The 23,167-nt window shown below is 40.1% G+C and overlaps 2 protein-coding genes across 5 annotated transcripts in view; one reads left to right on the top strand and one right to left on the bottom strand.

Moving 5' to 3' along the window:
* Positions 1 to 263: 263 nt before the first annotated feature.
* ecpas (Ecm29 proteasome adaptor and scaffold) lies at positions 264 to 14,079 on the bottom strand. The gene is made up of 49 exons (XM_087798547.1): positions 13,991 to 14,079; positions 13,189 to 13,319; positions 12,993 to 13,109; positions 12,668 to 12,786; positions 12,442 to 12,591; positions 12,196 to 12,370; positions 11,799 to 11,938; positions 11,491 to 11,569; positions 11,280 to 11,399; positions 11,080 to 11,165; positions 10,921 to 10,996; positions 10,803 to 10,852; positions 10,571 to 10,637; positions 10,376 to 10,498; positions 10,199 to 10,302; positions 9,955 to 10,078; positions 9,712 to 9,792; positions 9,433 to 9,649; positions 9,134 to 9,225; positions 8,930 to 9,064; positions 6,586 to 6,754; positions 6,329 to 6,501; positions 6,102 to 6,203; positions 5,842 to 5,965; positions 5,598 to 5,743; positions 5,345 to 5,399; positions 5,111 to 5,225; positions 4,971 to 5,039; positions 4,782 to 4,899; positions 4,520 to 4,687; positions 4,354 to 4,433; positions 4,075 to 4,180; positions 3,779 to 3,826; positions 3,583 to 3,701; positions 3,238 to 3,388; positions 3,097 to 3,162; positions 2,932 to 3,021; positions 2,804 to 2,870; positions 2,644 to 2,735; positions 2,503 to 2,569; positions 2,216 to 2,413; positions 1,935 to 2,146; positions 1,833 to 1,876; positions 1,574 to 1,766; positions 1,354 to 1,504; positions 1,137 to 1,242; positions 980 to 1,068; positions 832 to 903; positions 264 to 741 (listed from the first exon to the last, which is right to left on the bottom strand). Exons 1-49 carry the CDS (start codon positions 14,010 to 14,012, stop codon positions 602 to 604), a joined length of 5,538 nt encoding a protein of 1,845 aa, XP_087654673.1. The 5' UTR covers positions 14,013 to 14,079; the 3' UTR covers positions 264 to 601.
* A 943-nt stretch (positions 14,080 to 15,022) lies between these two features.
* Positions 15,023 to 23,167, top strand: part of kdm4c (lysine (K)-specific demethylase 4C) — a 32,958-nt gene continuing 24,813 nt past the window's right edge. For 2 of the 4 annotated variants that reach the window (XM_087798526.1, XM_087798525.1), the window contains exons 1-5: positions 15,024 to 15,276; positions 16,725 to 16,876; positions 17,123 to 17,298; positions 17,864 to 17,978; positions 18,263 to 18,456. In XM_087798526.1, the coding sequence (XP_087654652.1) occupies positions 16,733 to 16,876; positions 17,123 to 17,298; positions 17,864 to 17,978; positions 18,263 to 18,456 (629 nt within the window). In that variant the 5' untranslated portion in view covers positions 15,024 to 15,276; positions 16,725 to 16,732. Of the gene's footprint in view, positions 15,277 to 16,724; positions 16,877 to 17,122; positions 17,299 to 17,863; positions 17,979 to 18,262; positions 18,457 to 23,167 lie in introns of all 4 variants that reach the window. The other 2 variants (XM_087798522.1, XM_087798534.1) reach the window with 2 other exon arrangements.

The raw sequence follows: 23,167 nt of genomic DNA, 5'->3' as shown, positions 1-23,167 counted from the left end.
AGATGACCATTGAGCTTCCATCGCTGGGTGAGAACTTTTGATCGAGTCTTGGCTGACAATTAGACAACTTTAGGGCAGACGATGAGCAACATCACCTAATTTATTATCTTAAGATTTTAAACCTTGACAACTTTCCTCAATCCACCTTTCTCCATCTGTTCCTGATGAGGCTTCTCATGTTACTGCAGTCAAATGGATGGAAAGATGCATCAGGAGCTAGATATGGATTCAGGTCATTAGAAGAACCACCATAAAGGCACCGGTCAGACAATTTTCAAAAGTTTATTTAGCCACAGACAAATCCAAACATGTTTTAAAAGTCCACAGACGTCACTTGTCCCACTTAAATCCATTCACATAATCAACTCTCCTAGCAAAATCATAAAACTGTCAATTTCCCGAATTGTTGCGCCAGGTTACTGTTGATGAACTTTTATCATGATTTCACTTTAATAGCACAGGTACACATCGCTTTAATTCAAACAAGTTGGCATTTCATCTAACAATGACATGATTATGGATTAAACCTCAGGTTTAAAGCAGAGCATGAAAATCAATTGCATTTTTTTTGTGAAGATGTTGAGTTTGTGTTAACTTGTGCTTATGGTTGACTCTGGATGCGTCTGCGCAGCTCCTGGGCTTTATCCCTCAGGTCGGCTCGGCTGTCCAGCTGCAGTGCAGACAGCGAGCGCTGCAGCTGCTCCCGACTCCTCACGGACACACACTCCCACTGCTGGCTCTCTGCATACAAGGTTAGGTTAACTCCACATGGAAGGGTGACAACATTTCAACCAACCGTCACGACAAATGCAAGGATAGATATTTTCATACCTTCGGTGCGTTGAACAATGAGGTCTAGAACCGTTAAGGCCTCAGTTCGTACAGAAGAATAACTTTTGTTCTCTAGACACACAGAAGAAAAACAACATTTATATTCTCTGTCTTCAGCTAGTTCTAGTGGAAAAATGTACAATATTACCAAGTGGAGTCATCAGAGCGGCACAAGTGTCGGTCAAGATCTGGGTGAGAGTCTCAGCGTTCTTGTGGTCTTTTTCGAACAGAAGCAGCCTGTAGAAGGAAGAGGCAGAAACGGTCACACCATGTCGGGGTGGACAGAGGGGGCAGCGCTCGCTTACTTCTGGAAATAAGACTTCATGGACTGAAGAACTGAGAGCTGAACTTTCCAGGTGCTGAGCTTGAGCTCGGCACACATCAACGTGCAGACTTCAACCTGGAAACGAGCTGCAGACAACAGGTTTTCCACTTAATTTCCAACTTAATTACAGATGTTGCTCGACAGGAATGATGGATGAACATCGTTTGACGACTACGAGTGTCTGAAGAAGAACCTACACTGAGTTTGTGGGGTCCGGGGCCACGCTTTCCCCAGCGTCTCAAAAGCACATAAAACAGATTCGGTCTTCAGCTCCTTCTCCTTTGCATCTTTGTCGTCCTCGTCCTCCTTCAGCGAGCGAGGCAGTGCGCCGCCACTCTCGGGGCAGCTCTGAGAGAAGAGGAGGATAAGCTCATACATGTGCTCACGGAACATGCTGGAACATTAACGCGCGGTTACCTTCTTGATCAGAGGAAAGAGGATGTCGGCCATTGCACTGAAGTAATCCTCATGGCTGCTGTGGAGCACATTGCCAGTGCAGCGAAGAGACGCTACTTTGTACACCAAACTCTCTTTCCGACATTCCTTTAAAAGCACCTCGACCACCTCCGGCACGGTGGGTTGGCCTGTGAACGGCTTCTGTAACTCTGTGCTGCAAGATTGAAACAACAACATGAGTCCATGAGTTGAGATGAAAGTGAAAAGTATAGACTTATACCTGCATTTAGACACCACTGAGCCGATGGCCTTCAATAATTCCTCCTGAACAGCAGAGCAAACGATAAACACACGTTGATTTGATCACAGGACAGACGGTTACCTTGCCGGCCCAGGTGCGTCCTGAGAGTCCTTGCATCAAAGCGGTCAGCACCAGGCCAAGGTGTGGCGCAACTAATGAACCAGTTTGTTCTTTTGCCACAGTCGCCATGGCGGCAGCACCCTGAGCCTTCATCTTCCAGGACTGGGACTGCAAAGCCTTCTGAGTGATGGCGATGAGCTCGGTCATGTAGAGTCTGATGCCTCCAAAACTTCCTGTTTCACAAGTGGACAAACGATCGCTCACAATAGTGTCACACATTTCCCAGTTCCCTTCTCTCCCACCTGGAACATTATCATGCCACACTTCAGCCCACAGGACAGCGTCGTGGCTCTCCTCGTCCTCCTCTTCCGGTCCTGCAGCCTGATGCATACCGAGGAACGCCAACGGCAGGGCGACCCCGGCATGACCCTTCAGCACATCAGGACTGTAGTGACTGATGGCATGGATGGTATAAGCACAGGACGACTTGTAGACGGACTCTGTTACAACGTGGGAAAAGGAGAACGTCAATGACCATCTCTGATGAACGGCATGAAGAAATGTACACTAGAAATACGTTCATACGGACCTTCCTTCTCCAAGTACCAAGTGTTCAGTTTCAAAAGCAGTTTTTCTACACTGCTGTCTTTTGCAGTCTGATGGCACACACAAGCAAGACGATAAACAGACTATAATCACACGCTAGAGCTCACAAATAAGTTTTGCTTACCCTGACCAAGTGACCCAGTGCAAATGCAAATTGCTTCTGAACCACAGCGCTTCTGTCATGAATCCCACTCAGCAGAGCGCTCATCAACTTACCTGGTTTACACAAGAATAAGGATCAAAGCTCAGTTTAAGAAAGACAAATAAAAACTCCCTCAGTTTACCCGAGTATGGTGTGAGATCCTGGGGACACTGCACAGTGAGGGAGACTATGACGCTAGCACAACCACCCTGGAGGAGGTACCAGAAGCATTAGTAACCAGTCATCAGTTTAACATTAACCTTTCTTCACCTTGGTGCCCAGGCCAACGCCACTCTTGAGCAGCTCACTGAGGCGAGGAACAAGCTCACCCAGCACAGACACGTCCAGGTGTTGGAGACACTGGAAACATGGAAGTATATTAAGTTTATCGAAGCAATAAGAACTTTCAAAAGAATCCAAGTGCATTTGTTGTACCATATTAATAGTCTCCATCATAGGAGAAGATTTGGCAGCACTCAGTCTGGCAGCATCCATGGCACTCTACGGAAGGACGAGAGGATTTAAACGTTAATGTCCTTTCTCAACATGTACGATTGATGTTGGTGCTTCACTTACTTTTTCCTGCTCAGTGGCTCTGAGGCTGAGGTAGTTGAGCACTTGAGGTTCCAGGGTGCTGAGAGCCTCCAGGAGGGCTGGGATAAGTCGGGAAGCGTGAGGCTTTAGTCTGGCACCTGCCGTTTTACTTATCTTAACCAGGGTCTGGATACTGGTGTGAGGTGGAATGAAAAGCAAACACATCTGTTAAAGCAAACACAACCTAGATTCTCATGGTCAGGATAAAATAATACATCATCAGTCGTTTAAAATTAAACTATGAATAATATTATAGCAAATATATGCTTTTGTATCTGTGTGTGTATGTAAGTAAGGCTGTAACATGGCACGCTGTGAAATCATTACCTAAGGGCTCGAACTTCGGACACGTTGCTCACAATGCCTTTTTCTAATAAGGTCGGCAAAATGACTGCCACAGTTCGCTGTGCTGCAGAGCCGCTCGATTCACACATGCGAGTGCAAACCTGCAAAGAAAGATGTGGCTTCAGAAAAGTGCTTCAACATCCATGATGATGAAATAGGTCAATGTCTGATGCGTCACCTTGCTGAGTGTTTTCAAAGTTAGATCAGCTGCCTTTCTCACAGACTCCTGAAAAGACAGAAGCAACTGGAATTAAATTTGGGGTAAATTTACTTCACAAAATGGTAATACAATCTTTATTTCAATATAAAAAAATCTAACACGTTTGTCCATTTACAGTGTACAGTGATTAAACATGTCTGCATTATATTTCTCCAATTGTTATGGTATACACCTCAGCTGCTACAATTTTTAATATCTACCATGGTTATGCTACATGGTAAACAGGAAACCTTGCAAAAGGGATCAAACCTTACCTTGATGTCATCAAGGACTCTGAACAAGGTCTCCCACATCTCTGCCAGGTGGTCAATCAGATCATCTGCTTGACGACCACGGATCAGATCATTCAGCGCCAGACAGCTGGATGACAAATGAGAAATGATTTACCGTCTGATTTAATAGTCTTAAGGTGTGTACGTCAATACGTCATTTAGATATTTTTTTATTATATAATTTTTAATAGTAAGTTTAATCTCGAATAATTATGTAAACCTGTGTGCATTTTTAAGTCTATTAAACATATTACTAAGTACCTGGACTCCCTCACTCTCCACGTGCCACTTGTCAAGTTAGACAGAACATCTTGCAGGATCTCCTTCAGATACTTATCCACCTGATAAACATTATATATTCAGATGACCATATAACAAACATATTTACTTGTACAATAGATGACATTATAGATCTTTCGGTACTTACAAGGGTCTTATCAGTGACCAGAGCATCCCAGATACTGGTCATGGCCTGGCGAACGCTCAGGTTTGGATCGAACTGGTAGCGATACAGCCGAGGAACAAGCTGTGGCAAGAATGGAGCCAACTGCTCCCCGGCCTTGGCTGCAATCATATGGAAGCCGAATGCTGCTCCCTTAACGCAAGACAAATGACAGGGGAGTTTGGCGAGGAAAGGCTAAGTCAATACAAGAGTAGATTTTGTGTAATATAGGGAAATGTTAACCTACTTTGCGGGAGTTCCACATGGCATGATGATTGGCCAAATTCATAAATTTGTAGACAAGGTCAGGCTGGTTCAGGTCACTTGCCAGTGAACAGAGTTCCTTGTAAGTTGACAGGCCATGGCTGAAATAAAATGGTCACTGCATTGATCTACATTTTAATGCAAATGATCTTTGTGTCTTTTTGTGACTTACCCATCTGGTGTTTTACCGATCCCTTCTCCTTGAAAAACCTCGGTGTCTTCTGAAACAGCATGTTTAACTCTGTTTGGGAGGACAAAGGCTTGTGTCACCACAATGACCAGGAGGCGCACACATTCCGATCAAACACGCACCGTTTGCCGGTCATCAGTGTTTCTACCAGAGTGGACACAAGCTCCCGTTGGTCTTTTTCTCCACCCATCTCGTATACTAGTCCAAGCCCTTTAGACGCTACATCCTGACTTAAATCTGTAAAATATCACAGGACTTATCAGTTCTCAGGCATAAGTGTTCAAGGACAAAGGGTCGAATTTGGTTGTCAGTGAACAAATAATCAATAGGGTGTTGAGATACATGTGAATTCTTACCATCAGGATCAGAAAGAACTGAAATGAATGCCACTTGGATGTCCTTCAGGTGGGACTGTATAAGAAAACGAAAATGTTACTTTGAGTTTGTTTGAATAAATAATATAGACAATTCTGAAACAGAATACAAAAAAAAAATTAAAAATAGAAAACTAGGTTTTTTGCATTAACATTAACAATACTTTTGATACAATGTACTGAAAATGTCACAAATTCTATTTCAAACATTCATGATTAAAGTTATAACACCAACCGTTATCTCCTTGTGCTGACCGAGTTTCCTGACCAAGGAAAGCAGCCAAATGCAAGCTGCTTGCCGGACATGAGGATTCTGACTGGGTATGTACCTGCTCAGGATGGAGTTAAGAACCCAAGGAACAACCTCATTGTTTTTTAAATCTGAAAATCCAGGATAAAGAACATTTAAAAAAAATGTGGGATTGTACGCAAACAAAAGTGTATAAAAGAGCAACTCAAGGGCATATTGAGCTTCTTACTAGATGGGACGTTGTACTGGTCTTCGGTGCAGGTCCAAGGGTCTCTTACAGCTCCAGAGCTGGTACCTACAGCCGCACAAGTAATGGCTTCACCCACAGTAAACTGCAACTCCACCTGTTTGGCCTTTTGAGTGAAAACAAGAACACCCTTAAATTTGTGTGGTGTGCCACCAAATTAAAGTCCATGATCTCTTTGAACATTAACAAAACCAAAAGGTTTTTGTTTTATTTCAAAATCTCAAATTTGATTAAAAGGGTACCTCTACAGAGTCCATTAGTCCCTGCAGAATCTTTTTCTGGTGAGGGAATTCTCCATCACCAACTGGCAAATAGCCCAAAGTCTGAACCGATCGCTCCTTCATCTGGATTCGAAAAAAGAAATGAAACATTAATAATGTAGATAAAGAACTGCAAACCACACAGATTGAAAAACAAACCTCAAAAGAGCTTGAACAGTAAAGACAGAGAGCACATCTCTATGGGTTACCTTGGCATTTTCCTTGCCAGACGGGATACGCGCCAGAAGGTTTTCTACAATAGACAGTTTGGTGAAACCGTTGCCATCGGCAGGGATCAACAGGACACCATTGCGCCCAATTTCTCCAAGTGCAGTACATGCTGCAACAGCCAACAATGCACTGCTGCTGTCCAAAAAGGAACCTGAAAGGATAAACAAATGTTTGAGTTGATTGAAGCTAAAAGAAAAGGGATCAATAAAAACCCATGACAGAAAATAACACAAACCAATTGTTTTTGTGGCCATGGCAACAAGCTCATCATCTTTCTGGGAGGAAATGTTGGTTTGTGGCTCCACTTTGTGCAGAATTTCACTGGAGGCAGCTTTCTTCTTGCTCATGTACCTACCAACCATGTAGCCAAGAGCAAGAACGGCACCATGCTGTGTCTCAGGACTCTGTGGGAATCAGTGTGATGCCATGAGAACACAGGACATGTTTAAAATATATATACAGCTATGTTCAAAATAATAGCAGTGTTTTTAAAAAAAGTGAATAAAGCTCAAAATCCTTATAATATTTGGTATTTTCTTTCATTAGGAACGCTGCACATGGTATTGCACAACAAATCATAAAGAAAAAAGTATCAATATTTATTTACTTTACAGAATATGAAGGAAAAGGTGATATTTCTGTGTTCAAAAAAATTGCAGTGTCGGCATTTCTCATTACAAACTCAAATATTTACTAAATAAACTGAAAAAATATTAACATTTAGCAACCCTGACAATTAGTTAACTAATATTTGGTTGAATAATCCCTGTTTTTGATAACTGCTGCACATCTGTGCTGCATGGAGTCAACCAGCCTCTGGCACCTCTGAACAGGTATGCCAGCCCAGGAAGATTGGACAACCTTCCACAATTCCTCTGAATTTTTGGGTTTTGATTTAGAAACAGCAAATTTTATGTCACACCACAAGTGCTCAATTGGATTAAGGTCTGGGGATTGGGCTGGCCACTCCATAACCTCAATTTTGTTGGTCTGGAACCAAGATTTGGCTCGCTTACCGTTATGTTTGGGGTCATTGTCCTGTTGAAACACCCATTTCAGGGGCATTTCCCATTCAGCATAAGGCAGCATGACCTCCTCAAGTATTGTGATGTATCCAAATTGATCCATGATCCCTGGTATGCGATATAAAGGCCCGACACCATGGTAAGAGAAACAGCCCCATATCATGATGCTTGCACCACCATGCTTCACGGTCTTTAGAGTGTGCTCTGGCTTGTATTCAGTGTTTGGGGGTCGTCTGACAAACTGTCTGTGGCCCTTGGATCCAAAAAGAACAATCTTACTTTCATCAGTCCACAAAATGTTTCTCCATTTCTCCAGAGGCCAGTCGACATGATGTTTGGCAAATGCAATCCTCTTCAGCACATGTCTTTTTTGCAACAGTGGGACTTTGCGGGGCTTCTTGCTGGTAGATTAGCCTCAAACTCTGCAGCGAGAATTCTGACCCGCTCAAGTAGGAGAACTCACATTTCTCCGATCCTTAAAACTCTTCACTGGCTTCCAGTTTCTTTCAGGATCAACTTTAAAATTCTGGTTCTTACTTTCAGAACTATTTATGGTCAGGCTCCTCCTTACATCACTGATCTGATCCAGTCTGTGGATCAGAATCTACTTATGGTTCCACGCACACGGCTCAGGACCAGAGGAGAGAAATCTTTTCAGGCTGTTGCTCCTAAGCTTTGGAACGATCTTCCTCTCTCTTTGCGCTTGATGGAGTCTACTGACTCCTTTAAGAAACACCTTAAGACATTTCTATTTGTTCAGGCTTTTCCTTGAATTTCTCGAACTCCTGTGTTGTTCTCAGTATTATCTTGATCTTTAAAGTATGTACTTTTTTGAGTATTGTTTTGATTGTCTAAGCGCTTTGTGACCCTGGTCTCGAAAAGCGCTATATAAATAAATATTACTTACTTACATAAGTTTCTAATTGTCACAGCACTCACAGGTACCTTCAGACCGCCTCTGATCTCCCTGGAGCAGACCCTTGGCTTAGTCTTTGCCATTCTGACTATCCTTCGGTCCATTCGAATGGTAGTTTTACGTTTTCTTCCACGTCTCTCTGGTTTGTCTTTCCATTTTAAAGCATTGGAGATCATTTTAGCTGAGCAGCCAATAATTTCCTGCACTTTTTTATACGTTTTCCCCTCTCCAATCAACTTTTTAATCAAAGCACGCATTTCTTCTGAACAACGTTTGGCACGACCCATCTTTCAACAGTTTTCACAGAGAATTGCATGCACAACATGTGCTGGCTTCATCCTTAAATAAGGGCCACCTGATTGAAACCCGTTTCTTTCACATAATGAATGATGTCACTGATTGAACTCCACACTGCTATTTTTTTGAACAAGACCCTTTTACTTAATTAGTCAATTACACAGACCCAGGAGTATTCATATTATTAAAGTTGGGTCTGTTGGTTCCTCTGACTTTACTACACCTGCTGGTAAATTATTTTCCATTTGTTATTATGTTTTATACCAAAAACAGTGATTTATCTGGTTAGTCATGTTGGACTGCTATTATTCTTAACATAGCTGTACGTGTGATCATCTTACATGGTTGTCCTTGGTGATTTTGATCAGATTGTTAACAGCCTTTTGCAGCTCACTGCCCGTCATGATGGACACAACAACAGCATACAGCTGAGCTGCAAGTTCCCTCATGTCTTCCTTATTTGTATTCATCAGGCCCTTTAAAAAAAAGCTTTCGTTTAGAGTTTTTCATCAAGCAGGCCAGAATGAATAAATGTATATACTTACTTTAATCCAGTCAATTCTTTCAAAAAGCTTAGAAGCCAGTTTCTCTGGACAGACGGAAACCACCTCTAGGAGACAGTACATAACTGGGATGCCTGGATATACATCAATGAAAAGGCGGGATAATTAGCAAACAGCGATTGACACTACATAAATATAATTTAAGAACATAGTAGAAAAAAAATTGGAACACAGTTTAGACTAAATATGAATCATTTGACAATTCAACATTGTTAAAGTTATCATGACGATTGGTGACAAATGTGCAGCCATTACTTGTTACGCAAGACATGCAACCTCACCTCCAACAGCGGACAACAGCTGCTGTAGCAGATCCATGTAAACATGCACAGGATTGGCTTCGGTGCCCTTCGACCCTGCAGACCGAGTTTCAGACAACAATAGTGATCGGACATAGCGACCAATGGCAGGTGCATCATCCTGCATATCAGCCAGCCGATTGGACATGGGTGTGGCCCCAGCACTATGGGCTAAACACATCCGAAGGTAGAGCACAATCTAGAAAAGGTCAAAGAGTGAATTAAATAAAAGCAAACCGGGCAAACATAAATAAAACATACCTCTGTGAATGCTGAAGGGTTGAAAGGAATAGTGGATGTTCCAACTATATATTTCGCTGGAGTCTTTATTCTCTGTGACGCCTAAAGAAAAGAATAACCAATTGTCAATTGAAGAGCTTAGTGTCAATGAATACAATCATTATACTTAACATAAAAGATGAACTATGTCTTTACAGCTTAAGCACATTATAAATTATGACTTTAGTTCACATCTTAGTCAATGTTTAAAACGTAATGCTTTACTTTTTCCTGGATGTATGCCACCATATCAGGGAAGGATGGTATCGTTTTACTTCTTTCATTCTCCATGTTTTTAACAGGAAGCATCCTCAGCACCCGCTGCGCTTCTCCATTCACTTCCTCCCTCCTTGAAAAGAAAATAAAACGAATCCATCATTTGGCCACAGATGTCAAAACTCTTCTTCTGGTGGATTGCAGTGTATGTCCTGGAACTTTAATATCACCAATAGCAAGTTTAAAGACTTACGGGTCTCCAGCAGCCAGAAGAAGTAGGTATCGCGATTGGACATGATCAGGAGCAAACACTGTGCTCGCAAACTTCATGGCAACCTGTCGGACTTGCACCTCAGGCTTTAAATTTAAAAAAAAAAGTAATGAAAACCAATATTATCAATTCAAGTAAAACACAAAAACAACAGCTTACTTTGACAATGTATGCAGCGACCAGAGCCTCCATAAGGTTCAACAGCGCACCCTGCAGGTTTGCATATGCACCAACCATCATTGACAAAGCCTCCTGGATGGCAAGACGAACGTCGGCCTCCTCCTGAAAAAGTATCCGCCAAATACATTAAAAAAAAACCTAACACTGAAAATCCAAGATGTATTGAGCTCGCACCTTGCACATGGATTCAAAAAACTGCTGCACAAGAGCAATATCCTTGGTGAAGAGCTGTGGCATACGGCTGAAATGAAAGGTGGAAGAATAATAAAAATCAGCAAAAAACTCCAGGATATACCAATTCACATAACATAAGTTATGAATTTGTCTTTTAATAACCATACAAAATGTACAAATTCATATAATGTTAAATATAAAAGCAAAAGATCATTACATTTGTTAAACTTACCTAGATAACTTCCCAACAGCAGAATATGCAACACAGAGTAACTTGGGATCCTACATGGGGAAAAAAACAAAAGGTAACAAAACGATTTGAAAAATACAAAGTCACATCTTTGATTTACCTCTTTATATTCATTGATAAGCTTAGTCAGACCATTTAACAGCATCAGTCCAAGAGGCTTGTTAGTGTCAGGGCACCTGTGACGGGACAATAAAAACCAAATTTAGTTAATAGTTTGAAGACGAGTGCCTCAAGGTACTTAAAAATGTACTAAACTTACACCATGCAAATGTGATGTACAAACTGCAATGTGAGCGAGAGCAATTTGTTGTTTGTATTAGCTCCAAAGAGTCCATCATATACAACCTTCGAAGAAAAAAAAAAAATATTATTTGTACAATTGCTAATGCATGTATATCATGAATACATACATTTGAATAAAACAAATTAGCCTGTACACATATAGTTCATAAAACACACCTGGATGTTGGCTGGGAAGCATTCAGCAGCAAGACGTGATCGTAAAAGATGTGGCAGGATTTTCATCTTGACTCTTGTGCTGACTGGCTCATGCTTTAGCTCCTGCTTCACACTTCCACCCTAAAATGCACATGTAAAAAAAAATGATTTTGTGCCAAAAAAACAAGCAAACTTATCATTGGCCATATAAAATATGAAGTGAAATACACACCTTTGATTTGAGAGGAACGTCTCCCAAATACACTTTGTACATTTTGTTGATAATTAAAGGATTGTTCCAATCAATGATGCTAGAATAACACAAAATGGGGGTAAGAGTTAGGGAAAACCAATTTATTTTGGTGTAATGTGACTCTTTTATGTTGCCATAGACAGAAACAGACTAAAGGACAAGATGCATATCACATGAAACCACATACGTTGGTATAGAGATTTGATTGCAAACGGTGATGTAGAAAAAGATATTTCAATCAGGAGAAAAATAGTTGTTTGAATAAAAAGCAAAAGCAAAGAACAAACCTCTGTTTGCTCTTCAATTCAAGATCAGCAGCAGTTGCAACACTGTGTCGGGTGTCACTAGAGGCTATCACCAAATGAACAACAGTTTCCACCTCTGGTACTTGGTCTGCTTCAATGAACTTCACTATTCCCAACTTGCACTGTGGATGGAAAGAAAATCTTCTTTATACAATATTTTCCCCTAAATACACAGGGTTGAAAATAACTTCTATAATTACAATAATTGGTAAACAGTTTACATCAATGCTATGTCTTATCAACCTCATTAGTTCACCTCAATTTTCAGGTGTTATCAGTGCCACAAACAGCAACTTAAGAAGGAAAAAATGAGCTAATGCTGTTGCCTGATAACAAAGTAAACGAACCCCTGCTTATCGCTTGGGTTCATAGACTGTACCTGCTCAAGCTGCTCAGCACTCCACTGAGACTCTCCAATAACCCTTTTAGCAGCATAAATATTCATGCCTGGGGGCGGTTGTGGAAGACCCTGACTGGAGGCGGCCACTGACCCTTCAGGGGAAGATCCCTGAGAGGAGGGAGCAGGACGAGTTGGAGACTCTTTCAGCACGAATCTGAACACAAAAAACATTACCGTTGATTTCATTTGATATATTACTCAATAGGATCCTTTGATTAAACTCACCCATATGGCATTAGCAGAACATCCAGCATAAACTCTAAAAGCAGTTGAACAGTTTTTGGCCGCTCAGTTAAGTTAAATGGGGCTGCATTCTTAGAAGTGTCTGCTGGATACTTCATATGGTAGAGAGAGGGTATTAGCAAGTGCATGAGGCTGAAATCAAACAAAATGCAGACATTTAATGATCCAGACAAAAGAAAATCCAAAGGTAATGACAAATACGTCCTACCTGTCTTGCTGAGGCTGTGGTTTTCCCTCCATTGCTGTAAGAAGTGTTGGAGCCAACTCGCACTGCTTTTCTTCCTCAAGACGAGGGTACCCCATTTTGATGTAGATGATGGTAAAATTCTACAAGGCAATAAAAAAACATTAGTTTTATGTCTATTAATGGCTTTTATTTTACAGCATATGATAGTATAACACAAAAGCATGTTTCTAGCATAGATATACATATGTTCAAATCATACCTAATGTGTCATATGTCACTCTTGTCATTGTAGATGAACCCTCATTGTGAAAATAACAATAGTAATAAATATAAATGACAAGGGTACCGTAACAAAAGAGGCAGCAGATGGGTCCTGATACTGAACCAGCAGAGTTTCTACTGGCAATTGTATCTTTGGTCTACTTTTTATCCTCTTGTTCAGGTGTACCAATAACTCCATTACCTTGTAGACAAGAAAACATTGCATACTGGTTATTTTGGTACTTGTGTATTCCTTGTGTAGCAAGATACCGAAATCTTACTTTCTTACGAACACCTTCTTGAACGCTGGAGAGTTTGAGTAGTACAGGGGGCAAGAACTTGGAGATGATATCCTGCAGCTGGTCATCCGTTTCTGCATGGCCAAGGCGAAGGAAGACTCGCTCCAATTGGTCTGAAAATGAACCATACAATCGAAGACAAATGTCAATACTTCCCTCTCTATACGGAGAAAATGAAGGGAAAGAATGATGTGTCGTAAACATTTGCTCCTACACAGTTATAGTGATGATAGCTTAGGTATACCACTTGAATAAAATTAAACCATATAAATACATTACGTTTGGAGTGTAAAATGCAATGTAGTTGAATGCGTTGGGGTTGCTTGTAGTTAAGAAAAACAAGTCTCTGTTTTACCCTTTACCAGAGGCTTGCAACCGTCGTATGACATAGCTCCACAACCGGTTAGCTAAATTTAAATACCACCAGTAGATTTCGGCTTTCATTTTAACGGTAAAATGTTTATTAACTAATATGACTATTAATACGAATCGTGACTGCTATAATGTAGAAGCTGGAAGAAATAGACCACACAATTGTTTTGTGCTACAGTGTGTGAAGAATTTCAAATATATTCATATGCGGCATGACTGGGCAGACGGCCTTCCTTCGGTGCTAACTAGCTAGCTAACAATTCCACCCGGTTTTTAACTATGGTGAGCTTTAACAAGAGACAGAAATGTCGGGGAACAAAAAGTCATGGTCAGAATTCAACAGTCAAATCTACGAGATGTGCGCGTTACTTTTCTGGCAGTTTTTTAACCAAAAACGCAAAGAGGAACTTACTGAGCTCATCCTGAGCAGCCATGTTTGAAGAAAGTCAACAGCGATCTCCAAGTTTACCGAGTGTCATTAAACGCACCAGCGCCACTCCTGGTTCACACACTGGATCTCCTGGGACCAGGATATGCGAGGACATGCCAACAAAGAACAGATGCACTGAGCTACATATTTCATGTTTATGTTTATTTAAATTGTATACAGTTTACTTGTATATAATAGTAATACAATAAAAAAATGAATTGAATGAGTAGCGATAGAGGCAAAGAGAGCAGTAGTGTCAACTGTTCAATAACATGTATTAATATTGTTAAACCTAGATTACAATATTTTGTAGTTTTGATTATATACTCTTCAATTATATTATAATATATATTTACAATTCATAATGAATCATTTTAAACATGTGCACTTGTGTATGTATTAAGTACATGGAAAATAAATAAGTTAGATAGAAAATATACGGTTTACCTTAAACTGTAAGTAGAACAAATGAATAAAAAAAACATTTTATTTACATAAAATCCGCATGAACAAGACAATAATGATAATTAATAAATATAAATAATAATAAACTTAAGACGCAAATAAGTTCCTATTTTTACTTGTCTAACGTGTTGCCAAGTCACAAGTAGTGAAGGAAAGGGACATTAGGAGTCGAGTTTATTCAGGAAGATGCTGCGTTTCTTATGTTTCAAAAACATATTTATATATAGAGTTTACTCAGCTTGTCGTTACTATAATACTAATGAAATGAAATTGAAATACATCACTCAGATACATTTTTTATTTTACTTGTGGCCAATAAGATCTTATAACTTTAGGAAATATATATATATATTTAAATAAGATTTTTAATACAAATCCTACGTGTGTATCCATGCACGCATCACTTATATCACTTCTATACAATCTGAATATTGGTGGACTGTGTGCAACCAAAAAGTACCCTAGCTTAGCATTGGTAAAAAATATATTGTAAAACTTTGATTTGTAATCGACACAGAGAATGAAACGGTAGACAAACGCCATCACGTGTTCTATTATGAAACCACTATGTATAGTTCGATCTCCAGCGTCTGCTCTTCCTTCTCGGTCCAGCCTTCCAGCAGTTGTTGCTTCCCAGCGGCTCAGGCTCAGACCCTCGGTCAACACTCGCCTGCAGGCAGCAGCAGCAGGAGCCGCTGAAAGTCAAGTTAGCAGCGTTAGCATCAGAGCAGTAGCTGTCATGTGAATCAGCTGGACGGACGAGAAAGATCAACAACAACACGAGCGACTCTTTCTTTATCGAGGTAAAGCCACTGACGGGTTAAACGAGTGCAAAGGGTTGATGTCACGCGTTTATCTCTTTTAACACCATTTTATTCATTGCACTCTTGCATTTTTGTGCAGTATTAGTGGAGCTACAGCATCTAGCAGCTAGCATAGCCAGGGAAGTTAGTACGTGTCCATGCACTGGGGAAAGAAGCACATTAGACTTTTAAGTAGATCAGATGATGTCAGCTTCATCTATACATGCTAGGTTTTTTAAAACGGTTATTAAACAATGGAAGGCACACTTTGATCAGCCAGCGTGGTGGTTATGGGCCTATCACTGTTAGCCTCCTTGAAGGGACATTTAAACCCCATAGACTCGCGTGCATTTTTCACTCTTCCAATATGGTTTCTGTTTTATTCCGATCTGTGGTTTTATTTTGTGACTAAATCAGGTTTACAGTGTGTGTACAAGATGGGTCACTCAATGGCTACCCGAGCCGACTGTTTTGGCTAGCTTAGCCTTCACCAGGGCATCATAACAAAGTGAGTCTCGTTGGCAGGTTTAGCAGACAACACATAGCAACTCGTGTGTGTTCACTTGAAAAAGAATGAAGTTCCAACTGACTATTGCTTGTGACTATGACTTGTAACTGTATGGAGCTCGCAGTAGACTCAGATTCCAGCACAAAGACTTGGGAGACTTGCTAACATGTAGCCCACAATATTCGCATGTTGAATAAACAAGAAGTTGTTTCTGGGACGATCGATCTGGAACGTCATCGACTTGTGCGTCCCTGCGATTCCTGCACAACGGTTTAAACCACGAAGATGGTAACAAAGGCTTCACTTGGTGGACTACGATCCTTTGTTTGAATTCACGGGTAAAAGTGAGAGATGGGATGGGTGGTTGAAGTGGGGGGGGGTGGTAGGAGCTTTGAATATCAATTCACAACGAATACATCTCTACTTCCACCTGCTGGTAAATGTTGGAACAGCATTGTCTTTTTTAAATGGCATACTATTGTGTCATCACAACAAACTAGCTAATAGATTTATGTTTGACCTCTTTTCCCTTGTTGGGGTGGACTTCTATGTTCCAGCTACTGAGGGTGAGAGGAGACGTATACTCTGTAAACACTCACACCTGTTAGGATGTTCTGTACATTGCTTTGATACATTTATTCATAATTTTCTGCTGTTTTTATTATTATTCTGTTAAGGTAATTGTCAGTAGTGGACAGAACATTAACCTTTCTTAAGTTTATATGCTCTTGGTCAAATGACTGAACACTACATTAACAGAAACTAACATTAAGTGGAGTTAAAGTGGAAGGGTTGTGCTCTAAATAAAACAAAAGTATAGATGCCCCCATAAAAAAGGCTAAGTTATTGTCCACCACTGGTCATTTCATTTTAGCATGTCAACATTTCAAAATTGTGATTTTTGCTGATGTATTTTGAATAAAGATCTTTTCTAACTTAGGAGGCAGGATGGCGGGAGCAGAGGGTTCTGCGCCTGTAAATCCCACCTGCAAGATCATGACATTTAGGCCGACGATGGAGGAGTTTCAAAACTTCAACCAATACTTGGCCTATATGGAGTCTCAAGGAGCACACCGTGCAGGCCTGGCTAAGGTGAATGTTGACACTAAGTTTTGCTTTAAGGTAGAATATTCAATCATCCCAATGATTGAATTTTGAAAGTGGTTGTATGTTTTGTGGCACTTTAAAAAAAAAAAGAAAAGAGTTTCTATGATGGTTATGTTTTCGGGAAACGGGAGGGGAGCAGTTTTTTTTTTTTGCTAAATGTATTAATGTTCCTGTATTCATAATATCAAGTCTCTCTCTCGTATTGTAATCCATCATCTGTCTGTTCACCAGGTGATTCCTCCTAAGGGGTGGAAACCTCGTCGGACGTACGACGACATCGATGAACTTATGATTGATGCTCCAATTCAGCAAATGGTTGCAGGCCAGTCGGGTCTCTTTACCCAGTACAACATTCAAAAGAAACCTCTGAGCGTACAGGAGTTCAGACGACTAGCCAACAGTGACATGTGGGTATTTCTGAATCACAAAGGACACCACTCCAATGAATGTGTAATACATGTAAAGAATGCAACACACACCTAGATTGAACACTGTAAACACACATTATTGTAATCTTTATTGTACTTTTTATAAACATTTTTTTTGTATATGCACAAGCTTCAGGACCAGAGGAGAGAAATCCTTCGAGGCTGTTTTTTCCTAAGCTCTGGAACGATCTTCCTCTACCTCTGTGTTTGATGGCTCTACTGACTTTTTCAAGAAACATCTTAAGACATTTTTATTTGTGCAGGCTTTTCCTTGATTTTTTTGTGACTCCTTTGTTCATCTGTATCTTGATCTTTTAAAGTATATAGTTTTAAGTGTGTATTGTTTTTGTTTGTTAAAGCACTTTGTCACCCTGGTCTAGAAAGGTCTTTTTAAGATACAAGATACATAAAATTACTTTACTGTAAACTATACAGTATACTGTTTTTTGGTTTGAGTGCATGTGTGTGAGTGTCGAGGTTCGGCCTGACTACCAAGTACAGGGATCTTGAGCATATTCCAGTTACTTATTGTGAGTGTTAACAGGTACTGCACTCCACGCTACCTGAATTATGAAGACCTGGAGAGAAAATACTGGAAGAATCTTACTTTTGTCTCGCCGATATATGGTGCTGATGTTAGCGGGAGTCTTTATGATGAGGTACGTTTTATTGTTATATTTTTCTGTTACTCTCATTGTCTTTATTAAACAAAGGTGTTCCCCTTCCACACAAGGTGCTGTTTTCAATTAAATTAAAAAGATGCCAGATAATGAAGAAGCACATTACACTGGTCATCGACTTGATTGTAATCAGTTATCTTACAGTGGTTACACTGAGTAATGATAACAAACACAGCATGAAAGTTATTACTTGTGTATATCATGAAAATTATTGCTGAAAATGGGATGTCACTTCAACTCAATTGACCAGCTTTTGCTTGCAGGATGTAGAAGAATGGAATATTGGTCACCTAAATTCCATTTTGGATGTCATTGAAGAAGACTCTGGGGTGGCCATCCAGGGTGTTAACACTCCATATCTATACTTTGGTATGTGGAAAACCACTTTCTCCTGGCACACAGAAGACATGGACCTCTACAGTATCAATTACCTTCATTTTGGAGAACCCAAATCCTGGTAAGGGTTGAAAAGAATCCTAATAACATGACACTAATGTTCCTTGAGCTTGAAGTTGACCTTTAATCTTTTGTTACCATCCATATTATCGGTCTCTTTGATTTTTCATCATTTTTCCCCTTTGTCTAGTGAGGTAGGCTTAAGTCTCACAGGTAAGTAAGTAAGTAAGTAATATATATTTATATAGCGCTTTTCGAGACCAGGGTCACAAAGCGCTTTAACAATCAAAAACAATACTCAAAACAGTACATACTTCAAAGATCAAGACAACACCGAGAACAACACAGGAGTTCGAGAAATTCAAGGAAAAGCCTGAACAAATAGAAACGTCTTAAGATGTTTCTTAAAGGAGTCAGTAGACTCCATCAAGCGCAAAGAGAGAGGAAGATTGTTCCAAAGCTTAGGAGCAACAGCCTGAAAAGATTTCTCTCCTCTGGTCCTGAGTCGTGTGCGTGGAACCATAAGTAGATTCTGATCCACAGACCTCAGAGACCGAGCTGGGGTGTAAGGCTGGATCAGATCAGTGATGTAAGGAGGAGCCTGACCATGAATAGCTCTGAAAGTAAGAACCAGAATTTTAAAGTTGATCCTGAAAGAAACTGGAAGCCAGTGAAGAGTTTTAAGGACCGGAGAAATGTGAGTTCTTCTACTAGAGCGGGTCAGAATTCTCGCTGCAGAATTCTGAATCAACTGCAGGCGAGACAGCTCCTTCTTGTTAAGACATGAAAACAAACTGTTACAGTAGTCCAGACGAGAAGAAACAAACGCATGGATTACAAGCTCCAGATCATGTTGTGACAGCATTTTCCTAAGTTTAGAGATTTTTCTCAGTTGAAGGAAACAGTTTCTGGTCAGTTTTCTACAGTGTTGAACAAGAGACATGTCTTTATCAAATACAACACCCAGGTTTCTCAGGCTCAGTTTGACAGACTGACCTAAGTCACCCAAGTACTGACTCAACCCTGGAATCTTATCATCAGGAGCAATCACCAGAGTTTCAGTTTTGTCCACATTAAGCTGTAAAGTGTTTTCACTCAGCCATTGTTTGATTTCTAGCAAACAATTGACTAAGCTGTTCAGCCTTTGGGGCTCAGTTGGGTCAAAAGAGCAGTAGAGCTGGATGTCATCAGCAAAAATGTGATAAGAAACATCTGGAAATCTCTGAATGATTTTACCAAGGGGAATCAAGTACAGCAAAAACAATAAAGGACCCAGAACAGAACCTTGAGGGACTCCACACAACAGATCTGCCGATTCAGACCTCATTTGATTGGCAGATACACTAAAACTGCGCCCAGAAAGGTAAGATGAGAACCATTCTAACACAGACCCAGACAGTCCCACTTCATCCCTTAGTCTTCTCAGCAGGATCTGGTGATCAACTGTGTCAAAGGCTGACGACAGATCCAAGAGAACCAGAACAGTGAATTTACCAGAGTCAGCCGACATCATGATGTCACTGGACACTTTCAGTAAAGCTGTCTCCGTAGAGTGATGTTTACGGAAGCCAGACTGAAACTTCTCATGGATGTCGCTCTGATCCAAGAACAAAGACAGCTGCTCGGACACCACCTTCTCCAAGATCTTGGACAAGAAAGGGAGCTTAGAAATAGGCCTGAAATTACTGAGGTCAGTTGGGTCTAAGCCTGGTTTTTTGAGCAGAGGCTCCACAATGGCATGTTTAAATGCATTGGGAAAAACCCCTGTGGAAAGGGAGAGGTTCACCATATTGGTAACCCAGGGGCCAATTACATCAAATACTTTGATAAAAAGCCTACAAGGAAGGACGTCATCTGAGCAAGAGGAGGGTTTCATCTTGTTCACTAGTGCTGAAATATCACCCAAAGATACAGCAGTGAAGGATGACCAAGAGGAGGAGATGGGCTCAGAGACAGTAGGGGTTCCCAACAAAGGGGGAGAGATTTTCTCTTTGATCAATTTAATTTTGTCAATGAAAAATCTCAACAATGCATTGCTGTCAGCTTCACAGAAGACCGGCGTGATTTGAGGAGCAGGAGACACGAGAGAATTAATCGTGTCAAACAAAACTTTGGGGTTTTTCCTATTTGCTGCTACCAGTTTTCTGATGTAATCAGATCTAGCAGTTTCTACCATCTCATTGTAAGAAGTCAACAGATCCCTGAGGTGAAGTCTGTGCACCTCAAGTTTAGTAGACTTCCAGAGACGCTCAGTCTTTCGACAAAGTCTCTTCAGACTCAGGAGATCTTCATTTGTCCAAGGGCACCGTTTTTTCTGAATTTTCAAGTTCGATTTAACAGGTGCCACTTGATCCAGTATTTCAACACAATGATCAGTAAAACAGTGAATCAAACTGTCCACATCTGGACAGTCATCAAAGGAAAGACGGTCAAACATAGCAGAAAAACTGTCTGCAGTATCGGCTGAGATGACACGCCTCTGAGACCTAACTTTCAAAGGCTTAGGTTCAGGGATGAAGTCCAGGTTGAACAAGACAAGAGAATGATCACTCAGATGGACATCATGTACAGATACATTAGAAATGTTCAGGCCAAGAGTAAAAACTAAGTCTAAAATGTGGCCTTTTTGATGAGTGGGTTCAGAAACATGTTGCTCAAAATTAAAGGCTTCAGTTAAAGTTAAAAGTTCTTTAGCAGAACAAGATGTGACGTCATCAACATGAAGATTAAAGTCTCCAAGAATAAGAACAGATTCCATCTGAATAATGGAAGATAAGAAGTCACTAAAGTCTTTCAAGAACATCGCCGCAGGACCAGGCGGACGGTAGATTGACACACAATAGAAAGGTCTTACATTTCTGAATAATATGTGCAACACTAGTCACAGGAATAATAAAGCTGCTTAGAGATGGTGTTATTGCCTTAAACACACAGTACAGTGAATACCTGTAACCCTATATATAGGCTGACTGACTGATCACTAGATCGTAGACAACTATGATGTTAAACCTAGAATTAATGTGTCTTCCATTTTTGTCCAGGCCTGTTGCATGAGTTTATTTTAATTTTTTTAAATAATTATGTTGAAGCATGTTTTAAAAGCAACGTCTGAATTTTAATGGTTAGATTTTATAGATTTTTCTTTTAAATTTATTATTACTTTTGTCAGCTTCAACTTATTTCTGTGCCCATTATGATTTTCTTTTTCTTTCATTTACTGAAGCGTACCAACATTTTTGTCCACGTGTGTAACTACCTGCTCGTATATTGTCTCGAGAATTTTTAAACAAATTTACAGGATTTTGGCTCTCATATTAGTAGCTCTAAACTATTAAAGCTACTAATATTTTAGTAGTGTTAGGGGTTTTTGTGTTCCGATGAACCGACCCCTCCCCAGCCTCGTACGTGGTGATGGAATGAAGGACACATGGATGAGTTTAAGAAAAATGCTCGTTTAGTGAATTATGCAAAAGTCAGAGACAAACTTACGTGAACACGGGCGCTAGCAAGCAGAGAGATCTATCGCAGACGTCTTCGAATGCCAGAACGCAAAGATCAGACAAAATGGTGGATCTTTATAGTAGAATATTCAGGTTAACGCCTCTAGTCAAATGTGAATGTAGGATTGGTCAGTAAGTGTAAACATTTGATTCTAAGATGGCCGGTCGCACGTGATCGTAGTGGAAACTTACTGAAGGTTGTTGTTTTCTGGAGAGAGTTTATTCCCAGCGACTTGTGTCCTTCAGAGTGAATTCTCAGACAGGTGTCCAGACGTCCTGGAATCTGGGATTGTTTAATCTTTCTGTGTGTGTGAGGCTTTGTGACCTCGGCCTTTGAGTTGTGAACCTGAGTTTAGTTTAAGTGAATGCAATGCAAGAATAGGATTATTTAATATGAAGTAAATATGTAAGATTATCAGTTAATCAAGTGACTATTTGAAATGTGTGTTAAATCTAGATGATTGATTACAGTAAAGTTGTCATTTCCTTACATTCCCCCTGATTGCATCATGAACTAATGATGCAATAAAACAAAGACAAGTCTGATTTCAAAATAATCGCGAATCTGATTAAAAACTAAACATGCTAAACTATCATCCGTATAGTGCCACACAAAGATTACATATGGTGAGAAAGCAACAGAGGAAACACAGATTCATTTAATGGAAACAATTATACATTATGAGCATTTCTCTCAAATCACAAAAAAAAGAAAAAATCCAAAAAAAAAAAAAAAAAATTTAATAATAATAATAATTCCAAATTATGCTATGAATTAAAACTGAAGTAATAGAATGCCAAATCATCAAAAAACATATTCACAATAACTAACTCAAATCTAATAAGTCTATTTTGAAGTAGAGATTTTGATAAAATATATATTGATATGGAGCCAGTATCCACTGCTTTGAAAAACCTCTTTAACGAGGTAAAAAGAAAGCAGCAGCCCCGTTTTCGGCGACTTGGATGTGGGCTCTTCGTGTGAGGTGTTGTTGACGTACTCCCCCGTCAACAGTGCATCATTGAGCTCGTCCTGCAACATAGGAAAGACATGAACAGCATCGCATTCTTTGGACAAATGAGAAACAATACATCTTTAAATCATGCTTTTTATTTAGAATTGACTCATACTACTTCATGCAGACAAAATTAACCCCTTCCTATTTACTACCCAAGTCAGAGAGATAGTAAAACACAGTCGTACCTTATTCTCGAGCTGTTTTCTACACCAAAAATTTAAACTAATTGAATGCAATCTGGACAGAGCTCCCT

Source organism: Callionymus lyra, chromosome 1 (assembly GCF_982586985.1).
Source record: "Callionymus lyra chromosome 1, fCalLyr1.hap1.1, whole genome shotgun sequence".
NCBI classification, from domain to species: domain Eukaryota; kingdom Metazoa; phylum Chordata; class Actinopteri; order Syngnathiformes; family Callionymidae; genus Callionymus; species Callionymus lyra.
Note: the sequence above shows the minus strand (reverse complement) of the source record. Positions and strands in the feature narration are given on the sequence as shown.